The sequence below is a fragment of the Carlito syrichta genome, unplaced genomic scaffold, assembly GCF_000164805.1.
Source record: "Carlito syrichta isolate Samal-C Ts95f unplaced genomic scaffold, Tarsius_syrichta-2.0.1 Scaffold289800, whole genome shotgun sequence".
Lineage (NCBI taxonomy): Eukaryota > Metazoa > Chordata > Mammalia > Primates > Tarsiidae > Carlito > Carlito syrichta.
The window spans coordinates 323,733-336,824 of NW_007233896.1; the positions used below are offsets into that span (position 1 = coordinate 323,733).

The window sequence follows — 13,092 nt, forward strand, 5'->3', positions numbered from 1 at the left end:
GCAAGTTGGCGAGACCTCATTTCTACAATAAATCAAAAAAACTAGCCGGGCGTGGTAGCGCATGCCTGTAGTTCCAGCTACTTGGAAGGCTGAGGCAGAAGGATCCCCGGAGCCCAGCAGGTCGAGGCTGTGGTGGCCAGGAGTGTGCCACTGCACTTCAGTCTGGGCGACAAAGTGAGACTCCAACTCAAAAAATAAAAATAAAAACAAAGAATTTGCCTATGCTTGCTGAACACCTGACATTGCTTAATCAGGAGTCAATAAGGATTTCCTGGATGGATTTGTTCATTTGAAGCTGATATATATTTTTGAGACTAGTGTGGTAAGTTTAGTAAACTAATATCCAGGAGACCCTATACTCTTCCTTGCCTGCCTTCCATTTTGGAGGATGCTTCTGGGTGCTGACTCTCCTGTGAGCCCCTTAAGGGTGCAGTGATAGTAGCTGCCCTTCAGAGCGTCACACACAGGCTTCACACGTTCATGCCAGCTCTTCCATAAGTAGCTCTGGTTAGCTGGTCCATTCTTATTGTCTGGGGATGTTAGGAGAGTCAAAAATTCCATTCCATGGCTCCAGTGCATCTCCTTACAGTATTGTGCTTTTGTTTCAAATTAACGAGGAGGGGGAAGCTGAGAAAGGAGTTTGTGTGGTGTAAAGAGTACCATTGTTTGAACTGGAAACTTGAATGTTGTGAGTGTTGATACATGACCCATGGTTGCCTACTTCTAAAAAAAATTTTGTGCTCATAGTATGGTACTATACCAGGGGTTTTTAGAACAAAAATTCTAATTATTACATAACTTTCTTATTGTAGTGGGCGGGCTTGGCTGAAATGAGAACTGCTGAAGCCAGACAGAGAGCTTGTGATGAACTGTTCACCAATGAAGAGGAGGAATACAGCCTCTATGAAGCTGTAAAATTTCTAATGCTAAGCAGAGCTATTGAACTCTATGATGATAAAGAAAAGGGAAAGGAAGTACCATTTTTCTCTGTACTCCTATTTGCTCGGGACACGTCGAATGACCCTGGACAGCTGCTGAGGAACCATCTAAATCAAGTGGGACACACTGGTGGCCTTGAGCAGGTGAGTTGTGACTTTGGGAGTGTACCCCAAATATAGTAGCTTTAACCTTCAACAGGATCTCACTGTTTTTGTAGGTTAGGAATTCAGAAGCAGCTTAGTTGGGTGGTTCTGGCTCAGGGTCTCGGGGGCTGCAGTTGTATGTTGCCATCATCTGAAGCCTTGACTGGTCTTGAAGGGTACAGTTGTGGCATGGCTCACACACGGCCGTCACTGGTCATTAGTAGGAGGGTTCGGCTTCTCGCCACATAGGCCTCTCCACAGGACTGCCTGAGTGTCCTCATGACATGGCAGCTGGCTTCTCTCAGAGTGACCCAAGCAGAGAACAAGGAGCAAGCCACAGTGTCTTTTAGGATCTAATTGTGGAAGTCACACACTGCCATTTACACCATGTTCTGTTAGAAGTCACTAAATGCATTCCACTCTCAAGGGGAGGGGAATTAGGCTCCCCCTTTTCAATTGAGGAGTGCCAAAGAATTGTGAACATATTTTACAGTCACCACTGTTATGTCGGCCTGGGCTTCATTCTGCAGGTTGGTGGGTGGGAGGCTACAAATAAATGAAGCACTTGGGAGAGCCATTGGAAGGGTCTTGTTTAATCCTGGCAGCTATCGTTGCATTGGAAATAGAAATCGAATCCATTTGCCAGTAGAACCTAGCCTGCTCTTTGGGTCTTTTATAGATATGCTGAGTTTGGAGTTTTACAGAGACTCAGTGTGGTCCTGTCTTGGTGCCAGTCGTCATTACTGCACCTTGTGCTATCTTTGGTGTGTTCATTTCAAGTCTTAACAAGGTTTTTTAAGTAGAGTAGCCAACTACTGAACTAGCATTAAAGCTTTCCATCAGAGTGCCATCCTCCTACTTACATAGCTGACTCTTGTGCCTGCCTTTTTCTGAAAAGGCACAAGTGCCAAGACAGATACTGCAAGGAGCAGAGATCTGAATTGGATTTCACTCCAAGCTATCCCGGAGGGTGGAAGTGTATTCCTTTGTTTTTCCCAGTGTGTAGGAAGGAGCAAAGACTGATGGTCACTGCTGGGTCTGTCATGACTCATGACAGTTATTTTTAAAAATCATCTGTCCTCATAATGTGAGTTTCTTATGTCTCCTGAAGCACAGCACAAGCCTAGCAGTAAAATGTCTGGTAGGGTATGGCTTACATGTGAGACGACAGGTACTCCTTTCTGAGACCCCACAAGGTCTGCTGTAAGGGTGAGTCCATTTTTTTTGGTAATAAGCAGCTTTTTGGAAATATGATTTAGATAGCATAAAGTTCACCCTTTTAAAGTTTTGCAGTCATCACCACAGTCTAATTTTGAACCATTTTATCACACCCAAAGAAACCCTGTACCTTTTAGCAAGCATTTGTCCTTTCCCCTAGCCCTCGGTAGCCAGAATCTTCTTTCTGTCTCTATGGATTTGCTTATTGTGGACCGTTCATCTAGAAATTATACGATATGTGGGCATTTGTGAAGGGCTTCTTTCAGTTAGCATAATGTTTTTAAGATTCATCCATATTGCGGCATGTTTTAGTACTTCATTTCTTTTTATTTACAAGTAATATCCTATTGTATGTCTATGTTGCATATTATCCATCTGTTCATCACTTTGATGGAGATTGGGGGATTGTTTTCACTTTGCAGTTACTATGAATAATCCTACTATATACATTCATATATAATTTTTTTGTGTGGACATTGTTGCAGTTCTCTTGGGGGGTATGTGTGTGTATAAGGGTGCAGTAAGTATAGCTGCCCTGTAGAGCTTTACGCATGCTTGTTAGCTCTTCCATAAGTAGCTTTGATTGACTAATCCAACGTTGTTGCCTGGAACAGCACCACACACATACACCTAGGAGTGGACTTGCTGGGTCATATGGTAATTTTTGTTTAATATTTTAATTTTTGTTTAATATTTTAAGGAACTGTTAAACTTTTTAAAGCAGCTACACCATTTTACATTTCCACCAGCAGTGTATTGGAGTACCATTTCTCTACCTCTTCACCAGCATGTCTTACTATCTTTTTTCATTGAGATGAAGTTCACGTAACATAAAATTAACCATTTTAATGTATACATCTCAGTGACATTGAGTACATTGACAATGACTACCATTCATATGAAGTCCCAAAACATTTGTCAGTCCAAAAGAAAACCCTGTACCCATTAAGCAGTCACTCCTTGTTATTATCTGTCTTTTCTTTTCTTTTTTGAGTTGGAGTCTCACTGTCACCCACATTGGAGTGCAGTGGCACACTCATAGTCACCGCAGCCTCGACCTCTGGGCTCAGGTGATCCTTCCATGTAGCTGGGACCACAGTTGAGCGCCACCACACTCAGCTAGTTTTTTTGTTTTATTGTAGAGATGAGGTCTTGCCAGGTTGACCAGGTTGGTCTCAAACCCCTGGGCTCAGGCAGTCCTCTTGCCTCTGCCTCCCAAAGTGCTGCGATTATAGGTGTGAGCCACTGCACCTGGCTGTCTTTTTGATTATAGCCATTCTAGTGGGCATGAAGTGGCTATTGGCCATTTGCATATTTTCTTTGAAAAAGTGTTCAAATCCTTTGTCCAATTTTTAAGCTGGTTATTTGTTTTTTGTTGTTGAGTTGTTAAGAGTTCTTTACCTATTCTGAATACAGGTTCCTTATCAGATATATGTTCCATTCTTGGTTATCTGCATATATATATTTATAGATATATATATAAAAATATATATTTATAGACAAGGATTGGTGCTAGGCCCAAAGGGGAGAAGAAAGGGTTTTTACTTCACCATTGCTGTGTGTCTACTGAGACAACAGATGGAGTGTGGTGTTGGCCATGTCTGTAGCCTCTCAGAACATCTGTTTGTCCTTTCTTTCCAGGTTGAAATGTTCCTTCTTGCCTATGCCGTGTGCCACACCATCCAGGTATACCGGCTCTCCAAGTACAGCACAGAAGAGTTCCTCACCATCTACCCCACTGACCCTCCCAGGGACTGGCCAGTGGTGACACTCATTGCAGAGGACGATCGGCACTATAACATCCCTGTCAGGGTGTGTGAGGAGACGAGTCTGTGACAGGCACCTGGCGGCCTGGGGATGTGGCAAAGGTGCACAGCAACTTCAGGGCTTGGCCGCAGCTCGTGGGTCTCTTAAGAACAAAGAGGAACAACTGGGCCCCTGGGAGCCAGGTTGGACTGGGATGTCCTGAAGAAACTTTTGTTACCAGAACTAACCAAATCTTTCCCCTTGTCCGTGAGGCAGTATGTTTCAGTGGGGCCTTGAAAGTATACCCGTTGGAAGGTGCAGACTATCTTCTCCTGAAGGCAAATACTTTTGTATCAGAGGAGACTCATTTTGGAGATGAATATGTTCTTTATATTTCAAATCAAAACTTTCTCTGTTGGTAAACTGGCTTTTAATTTTTTTAAGACAGTATTTTTTTTCTTCTTTTTTTGGGTGGTAATGGGTTTCTATAGTGATCTTTCTAAGCAATCTGCTTAAGTGGTATAATTCTGGGATGGATATTATTGGCATAGTCATGGTGTCCTCTGATAGTCTCATCTTCTTAGGGAAGGGAGAGCAATGGTTTGGACTTAGATATTAATTAAGGCTATTTTAAGCAGGTTGTCTTGCAGAAGATTAAGAATTGAGTCCAAAGAAGGTTATTTTCAGGTATTTTTGAAGGAGCCGGAGGAGAGAGTGGTAAGGGAACTTAGAATTTCTTGCCCTGTGTGACTGTGACAAATGTCTGACATCCCCAGTGCACCAGAGTCTGGGACTTGATACAGGTGGTGCCCTGTCAGCATGGATGAGTCCGCCTACAGTTGTGTTCTAGGGTTGGGAGCTGTTAATTATTCTAAAGTTCCATAGATTCACAATTTTATAGTCAGAGTTTATATTTGCCTGTGTGTTTAGAGGTGGAAACCAAAGCCAAATGATTTCGGTCAGTGATCTAAGTTCAGAGTTGAAGTTGGGTCTTCCTGTGCCCTTTTCATGCTGTCTGAGGGAGCTTCCATGCTTGATCCAGGTCACCCCTCTGGGGCAGGGGATAAGGCACAGCACACCGCCTGAGATTTTTCATGAGTGAATTTAAGCAGAAGCATGTAGTGAATCCAAGTGTAAAAGTATGGCTGAGCTGCATATGCCCATGATTTGGCTTGGGAAGCCTGAGGGAGGCAGCCTGTGCTGCACAGGCTGGGTGGTGACTGGGGGTGGAGAGGGGCAGCCCTGCTGAGCACTGCCTTAGGGCTGACTTGTGCTGAAGGGGTGGGTCTGTGACCGTTGTCACATGAACCAGAGACACAACCCTTTAGGGTTCTGCTGGTAGCACTGAATTGACTCAGCGTTTGTGGAGGTGGTGTTCCCCTAAGTACTGAGCTGTGTTTTATAATGATTAACTCTTTATCGGTCCAATTTAATATAGTTTATAAGCTATCTAATCTGGGGTGTGTTTTTTTGGGGGGAAGGGCAGGCCATCTTTAAAAATGTAAATTTTGCTTCTAATTAAAAATCAGGTCTTAGTTAAGAAAACTCAGGATGCACAAAACTATTCAGACTGTTACTTTAGTATTTTTCCCATTACCTCATCAGTAATATTCACCACATTTTGCTAGATGTTTAGTAATCAGTGTTGGAATCAAATTCTGCTCTGAATGTGTGTGAATACATTGGAGAGGCTTTGTATTTTTCACTGTGAAATACAATGGTGCTTTGAATAAGAAGGTACCTAGAAGCCAAATTAAAGAAATAATAGTGACTTCTTATTGGCTTTGATGCTTCATTTTAGTTTTTGTAACAGTACACAGGAAATGCTTACTATTCACTTATTTAACACTTTTAAAGTACAACTTGAAAGGTTTAGTTTGTATGTATCTGGCAGTAGGGATCTGTGCCCTTGTGGTGCATTGAATCTGACCATTGGTTCATGTACATTATTGAATTTTAATAGTCCTCATGTTAATACTCATCTATCTTTGCATTTTTAAAATTTTCTAACCTTATGAACTTGAAATGGATTTCTGGGCAACTTAATTGCTTACATTTCATATTTCTTATCCTATGGATGATATTGTTAGTATGCAGGGATTGTGATCTTTCACATTGATAAAAATTCAAAAAAGTATGTTTATTTTATGTTGCTTTCTGTCCCTAGGCCTCGTCAGACTCTGTCAGACTGTTGTTCAGGCTTAGTGGAATCATAGCATCAGAGAAGCAAAGCTTTCAAACAAATAGTACTTCAGGAAATGGAAATGATCGACCAACTCTAAAAATATTTCTTTGTTCCAGTGTGCAACTTCAGTTGCCCAGAATATTAGTTCCATTTTTCATTCTTAGACCTGAACCAGACAGGTGACATCAGTAGATTAGAAATTAAATTGAGGTCAGAATCGATTCAGGAGGATAATCCACTTAGAGGGATCTCTAAAATAAGGTGTCCTAGAGGAAGGGAATATAATGGGAACTACACTATGCTCACCTTCTGTCCCAGAGTTTATTGCAAGAGTTCAGAGGTTTTGGACCCTATATATTGGCAGAAAAATTATCTTCACCTTAAGCAGGCATGATTTATACCTGTAAGCTCATAAGGTGCATTTAAACCTAGAGTAATGTATCTGTATAATATTCCATGGAATGAACATTGCTTTTCCAGAACATTTTCAGATTCCCCTCCTCACCTTCTGCGCTACTTCAGCATATAACACGTTTGTGGATTCTGCTTACACACAGAACAATGAGGTGGCATTAGCAACAAGAAGCCCATGGTATATGGCCTCTGATTTAGGATTTAGACTTATGTGGGATTCAATCTCAAATGTTTGTAGTTCCTCTTCCTTAAAATACACCATATATGAAAATGTTTTAAATGCATACAACAGGGTGGTTATGTTTCTTTACATAATCATTTATGCTTTTATCATGCTGTTATATATTTATTTAGTATCTGATAAGATTTTTTCTTTGATTAAGGTGAATTGCCTTTGTATCCTTTTGTTATTATTTTTCCTTCCAGTCTTAGAGCTTATCAGGTGTTCTCTCAGGCCACATGAATTGATAACACCTCTGACTGAAGAATCATTGGTGGGTTTTCATGTTCTTGGTCTTTTTTTCCTCCTTCTCTTTTGATAAGATGCTCTGTGGTGCTCATCCTGTCCTCCCTCTTACCCCAGGGTACTGTTTTACCCAAGAATCACTAGTTCACTTTTCGAAGGTCTTCCAGTTAGTGGCTGTAAAGTGCTGTACTGCCTTTAATGATATAGCACTCTTACCATCTCAGTGTCTATATGAGTCATACATAGACTTCCTGACTATGTCTTCTTTTGATGTTAAAATTATCAGTTCGATCATTTTCTTCTCTCTTTTTCTTAAGCAGTGCTTTGCAGGTACTCTGCTTTGAAAACCAGAAACTATTTTCAGAAGCATAAACTGTTGGGTAATCTTACTTGAAGGTATGAATAAAAATATATGACTTTATGTAAGATCTATGACTATCTAAGAAAAAAAAAAAAAGCCCTCAATGTGTGTGAAGTGAATCTGATGTATGTAAAACAGAATGTCCAAATAGTTTAGTGAAGGCAGAGCATAACATTAAGTAAAAATCCAGGAAGCTGTAAGAAGTGAACTGCAGAAGATGGAATTGATTTTAGAATAAATTTTCAAGTGCCATTTTAAGCAAAACAACAGATGACAGAGAGACCTTCTGTGCTTAAGTTATAAAAGAATAAAAATCTAAATGGAAGAACTTAGGTATATGTATTTTACAAATTCTTATTTCTAAAATATAAATACCCTATTTAACAAAAGTATGATATTTAATGCTGAACTCTTTTGGGAAAGCTTATTGTGATATTTACCAAGGAGGTGGAAAGACCAGAGAGCCAATATCAAGTTTAGTGACTGTGAGTGAAGGCTGAAGACACAGGCAACTGATTATTAATGTTCTTGTAATTAAGTTTATAACTTGGAGCCATGAAAAGTTTGTATGTATCTGGCAGTAGGGAATCTGACCATTGGTTCATGTACATTATTGAATTTTAATAGTCCTCATGTTAATACTCATCTATCTTTGCATTTTGAAAATTTTCTAACCTTATGAACTTGAAATGGATTTCTGGGCAACTTAATTGCTTACATTTCATATTTCTTATCCTATGGATGATATTGTTAGTATCCCTGACTTTTCCTGGACATTAGTTAGCTGTAGGGGTGAGGTGGGCTCAGCTGTGACCAGGAGGGGTGTGTGTGTGTGTTGTGTGTGTACGTGTGCATATGTGTGCACATGTGTTGGGCTGCAGCCACAGCATGCCTTACTTTATATGCACGCAGCCCCACAGCTTGGGACTCAACAGTATTCTGGGAGGCCAGAGGCGAGCTGTCCCATGTGATTGTATTTTTTCCAGTAAATTGAAATTTATTACTGGGAATGGTAGAATGGGTTTATATATGATTAAAATCTATAGGGAAGCCATTAAGTCTACAAACAGATACATTAATTGCATTGAAATGTCATTAATGATGTACGTTTGTTCCCAGACCTTATGGCCACCTGTTTAAGTATTTTGAATGCTCCCAATAGTATTCAGTAGCATTAATAGAGAATGATACTGATGAATGTTTTATCTCAGTTAATCTTGTTGTTTGCTTGGGTATAAGTTGAGGTCAGAAATGAAATTGCCAAGACATGAGTCAATACAAGGAAGAGACAGGGAGCTCAGAATATCCACCATCCTGACAATTGTTTTTCTGGTAACCAGAAGTGATTGAACTTGATTCTGAACTTCAGTATTTTATTCTTAATTTTGGAAGCTTTCATTTATACATTGAAAAATGCCTTGATCTATATTCACATAATGGTACTAAAAGTATGGTACCCTTTAGAGCAGGGGTTCCCTGCCCCCCAGGCTGTGGACTGGTACTGGTCCATGGTCTGTCAGGAATCACGCTACACAGCAGGAAGTGGGCGGCAGATAAGCAGAGCTCTGGCTCCTATCAGATCAGCGGTGACATTAGGTTCTCATAGGAGCGTGAACCCTCTTAGGAGCCACACGAGAGGGCCCTAGGTTATATCCTCCTTATGAGAACCTGATGCCTGATGATTCCCTCCACTCATCTGTGGAAAAATTGTCTTCCGTGAAACCGGTCCCTGATGCCAGAAAGGTTGGGGACCACTGCTTATAGGAACTGCGGCAATCCATAGTAATGTTGGTTACTTCTGAGTATTTTGATAAGGGAACAAAGCCAAAATGAATGTATTTAGTGAGATTCCTTCTCATATCTATTGTCTTCATTAAGATAATTTGATATTATTACCTGCATTTTAGCAACTTCTAACTTTCTGTGTTATGAAGTTGGAGAGGATAACAACCCACCTTTAGAACTCCTGCCGGTGGTGATGGTGTTTTTCTTCCCTGGGGGACTAGCCAGGGATTGGGGGAGACCAGCCTGGGAGCATGCTATATGAACCTGGTCGTGCTCGGCCTTGCTTGTTTAGCAGTGTCTCCTCTGTTGACTCTGAAAGATGTTCAGCGTTATCAAAAATGTTGCTTGCTCTGAAACATATGCCCCTGAGGCTCCGAGAAGTTTGGGGCCTTGCTTCCTACCCGCAGATGTGACCAGATGCCTGACTTACAGGGCCAGAGTTTCCTCTGTCACTTGTTAAGTCTCTTGTCTTCACGGTTAGAGGAACTGACTCGGGGCTTTGCAGTTGAACCCCTTTAGCAAACTTGACCACTGAGGATTGTAAAAATAAATAACTAAAAATAAACTTAGAAAACAAAACTCAGAAGGCTGGCTGTGTTGCTGTGGTTAAATGCCTGCCTTTGAGGACTTTGGCAAATTGTGGTCCATCGCTTTACCTTTCCAGTAGACCTGTGATGTCCAGATGGCCGACTCTTGACTTGACCCCTACCTGTAGTGAGCAAGGATTTGGGGAGGCGATACTGTGCAGTGCTGAAAAGGTAGATGAGGTTGTGTGTTGATCTTGTGCTTGACCCATAGTAAGTGTCCTTTAAAAATTAGGTGCATAGTTTTTGACTTGGGTCTGGACTCACCAGCAGTCCCAAGGTAAGCTTGGACAAGTTCCTGAGCCTCCCTAATCTTCAGTGTCTTCATCGCTACCACTCACACTGTGATGGTGTGGAGTAAGTGGTTTTGTGCCTTTGTAACTGGTGAGCAGCACTGACGACCCCAGGGATGGAGGCGCAAAGCAGCTATTTTTGCCTTCCACTGTTCACGACGTTTTTAACAGGAAAACAACTTGCCCTACCCTGGGCGAAAACTCAGGGTTTCCTGTGCCCTTCCTGTGATGCTGGGGTAATAGAAAGCTTTGCAGTCCTCTTAAGTCGCCCAATGCCGTTTTGATTCAGAAACTGGAATATCTCATCTGCGTGCGAGGCAAAGCTGTGACTAATTGCCACCTGCCCTGCTTGGCCCTCTAGAGTTGGGACAGGAGGAGGGTGGCAAGGCAGGGAACGAGTAAAGACCTGAACTCTTGATGAATACTGTTCCTAACCCGGCCTCCCTCTCTGTGCCTAGCCAGGGCCTGGTTCTCGTTCTCTACTGGGGTACTTTCAGGAGTCTTTGGAGAGCTCTCTGTGCCCGCAGCTCAGGGCCTCTAGGTGTGCCTCGACTGGGGCAGCTCCCTGGATGTGCTCATGGTGTTTCTGACCCACCACATCCTTTGCAGCTCCTAGGAAGCCAGTGACAGCTCCAACTTCTTTTTGCTGGGTCCTGTTTACCCACTTTGGTAGTTCTTTTGGACCCCCGAAATGACCCCATGCCAGTTTGTTGATCCTGTGTCCCAGGTCTGGCCCAGTGAAAAGACCTTTGCACCCCCTACCCTGTCAAACTCAGGAAGTGCCAGCCAGCCCCAACGCCCTTCTATCCAAGTTGACAAGTGAGTCAGACACCAGTCCACCGCATCCCCATTGCTGTAGGGCCATTTCAAGCCCTCTGAATGTCTCCAGGAGGGCCCTCTCACTAGAAAAGTGGTAGTGAGGGACCCCCGTGTTTCACATACACCCCTGAGGAGGAGTGGGACTTGGTTCGATGCAAAGAAACCATCTTTACAAGTTTTCTTTCTTGGTCCTGTCGTGCCCTCACTGGGGTAAGGGATGACAGACTCGGGGAGCTCAGACTCTTGGAGCAGGAGGCCCAGGGACCATCAGGACTCTGTTTAGTGTTGCAGCCTTTCGTTGGGCGTTAGGACCCTCGTCTCTGGCTGGGTTCTTATTTCTACATAAAGCCCAGGCGTAGCCCGGTGTCCACCCATGTAAGTGTCGGGTGGCCTTGTAGCAACTCGGTGCCTAGCATGAGGAAGGACCAGCCTGGAAAAGCAGGGTGCACGTCTGGCCAGGGTGTTCTAGAACCATCTCAAGCTGCAGGGAATGGGGGTATGGGTCATGCTTGCAGAATTTCAGGAGGCGTCATTTACATCATAGTCTAGGGGGATGTGAGCTTGGAGAAGGAAACCCATTCTGGAGGCTTCTGTAGCATCCAGACCCAAGGTGAGCAGGAGCCCAAGCCAAGTTGGTGGGACTGCGGAGGATAAAGAGAGAGCATGGAGGAGGGAGATACTAGGAGGCTAGGGATGGGGCTTGGAGACTTGGCTGAGGGAGGAGAGGGCCATGAAGTGGGTTTCCGGGTGGACACTCAAGAGATTCCTCCAGACAGGAGTCAGGAGGAAGTGTGGGAGGGGGCGGGGAGGTGTGTGCAGGGAGAGGCTGCAGGCTGTGGCCCTGCTGGGACCCCAGGAGACGTTGGGAGGGGACTGGGTATGCAGGTCTGAAGCTTGGGGACAAGTCGGGACTGGAAAGATAGACTTGGGACTCGCTGGTGTGTGGAGATGGAGACAGGCCCGGGTGCGGTCACCCAGGTGCAGGGAGCATGTAGAACCGGATTCCCAGTGTGGTGGGAACAGCCTGGGAGTCATTTGTGTTCTTTTCCAAAGAGGGTGGAATTCAGTAGCGCTGAGCAACACTTCAGGGTGAGGAAGGCTGCTGAGATCTGGGCAGCTCCGTGTGTGGGAGGAAGGCAGAGCAGAACGACCTGTGTTGGCAGACCTGCAGGCAGGACGGGGGAAGGCTCCTTCCTTTGACACATGACCTCGCAGGCGTCTGTCCTGACGGGGCCTGCTGTCTTCGGCCATTTCCTTTGGACCAAGAGAGCTTGATTCATGGGTCAGAAAGGCCCAAGGGGAATTGCAGTTGTACAGTGTAATGTAAAGTTGGAAAATAAGCCGGGATCGGTGGCTCAACCTGTAATCCCAGCACTTTGGGAGGCTGAGGTGAGTGGATTGCCTGAGCCCGCGGGTTCGAGACCCGCCCGGGCAACTTGGTGAGACCTCATCTCCACAATAAATCAAAAAATTAGCCGGGTGTGGTAGCGCGCGCCTATAGTTCCAGCTACTTGGAAGGCTGAGGTGGAAGGATCGCCGGAGCCCAGCAGGTCGAGGCTGCGGTGGCCGGGAGCCGCCACTGCACTCCAGTCTGGGCGACAGAGTGAGACTCCAACTCAAAAAAAAAAACAGAAGAAGAAGAAGTTGGAAAATAATTATTGCATATGTAAATTGTTTCCATCTTTGGATTCAAGCGTTTCTGACCCTGAGAGAAGCTAAGACTTTTTGTTTTATAAAAGCTCATCTTTGTTGAGATGGCTGAGGCGCTTCCATGTGGCTTGGCAGCTTAGACTTGGCACCACGGGTCATACTCTGCATGCAAATCCTGATGTTGCAGTAGCTTAGAACTATGTAGAAGAGATCTTGTCGAGAGGAGGCTGATTCAGAGGTGTCTGGTTCCTCGCTTGGGTCTCAGCTAAAAAGCAGCAGGGACAGAATGAGGACTCAGCTCCTGATTTATATTTTCCTTCCGTTCAAAGCCCAGTGTATTGAACTGTGTAATTAGCATGGTATTTACCATCTTGCATTGTCCAGGTGAGGAACCTGAAGCCTGCTGGGGACAGAATTACAATTGCAAGCATTGCCAACCCTTCCTCTGCCCGGCATTGTCTTTAATAGCATCACATTGGAAAACTCAGA

The 13,092-nt window shown here is 43.9% G+C and overlaps 1 protein-coding gene across 1 annotated transcript in view; it reads left to right on the forward strand.

The window, feature by feature from the left end:
- The window catches only part of OTULIN (OTU deubiquitinase with linear linkage specificity), a 31,249-nt gene extending 26,780 nt beyond the window's left edge, over nucleotides 1-4,469 (forward strand). Inside the window, exons 6-7 of the mRNA XM_008054357.1 lie at nucleotides 813-1,082; nucleotides 3,942-4,469. Of these exons, the coding sequence (XP_008052548.1) occupies nucleotides 813-1,082; nucleotides 3,942-4,136 (465 nt within the window). The 3' untranslated portion in view covers nucleotides 4,137-4,469. The remainder of the gene's footprint in view (nucleotides 1-812; nucleotides 1,083-3,941) is intronic.
- Nucleotides 4,470-13,092: the final 8,623 nt, after the last annotated feature.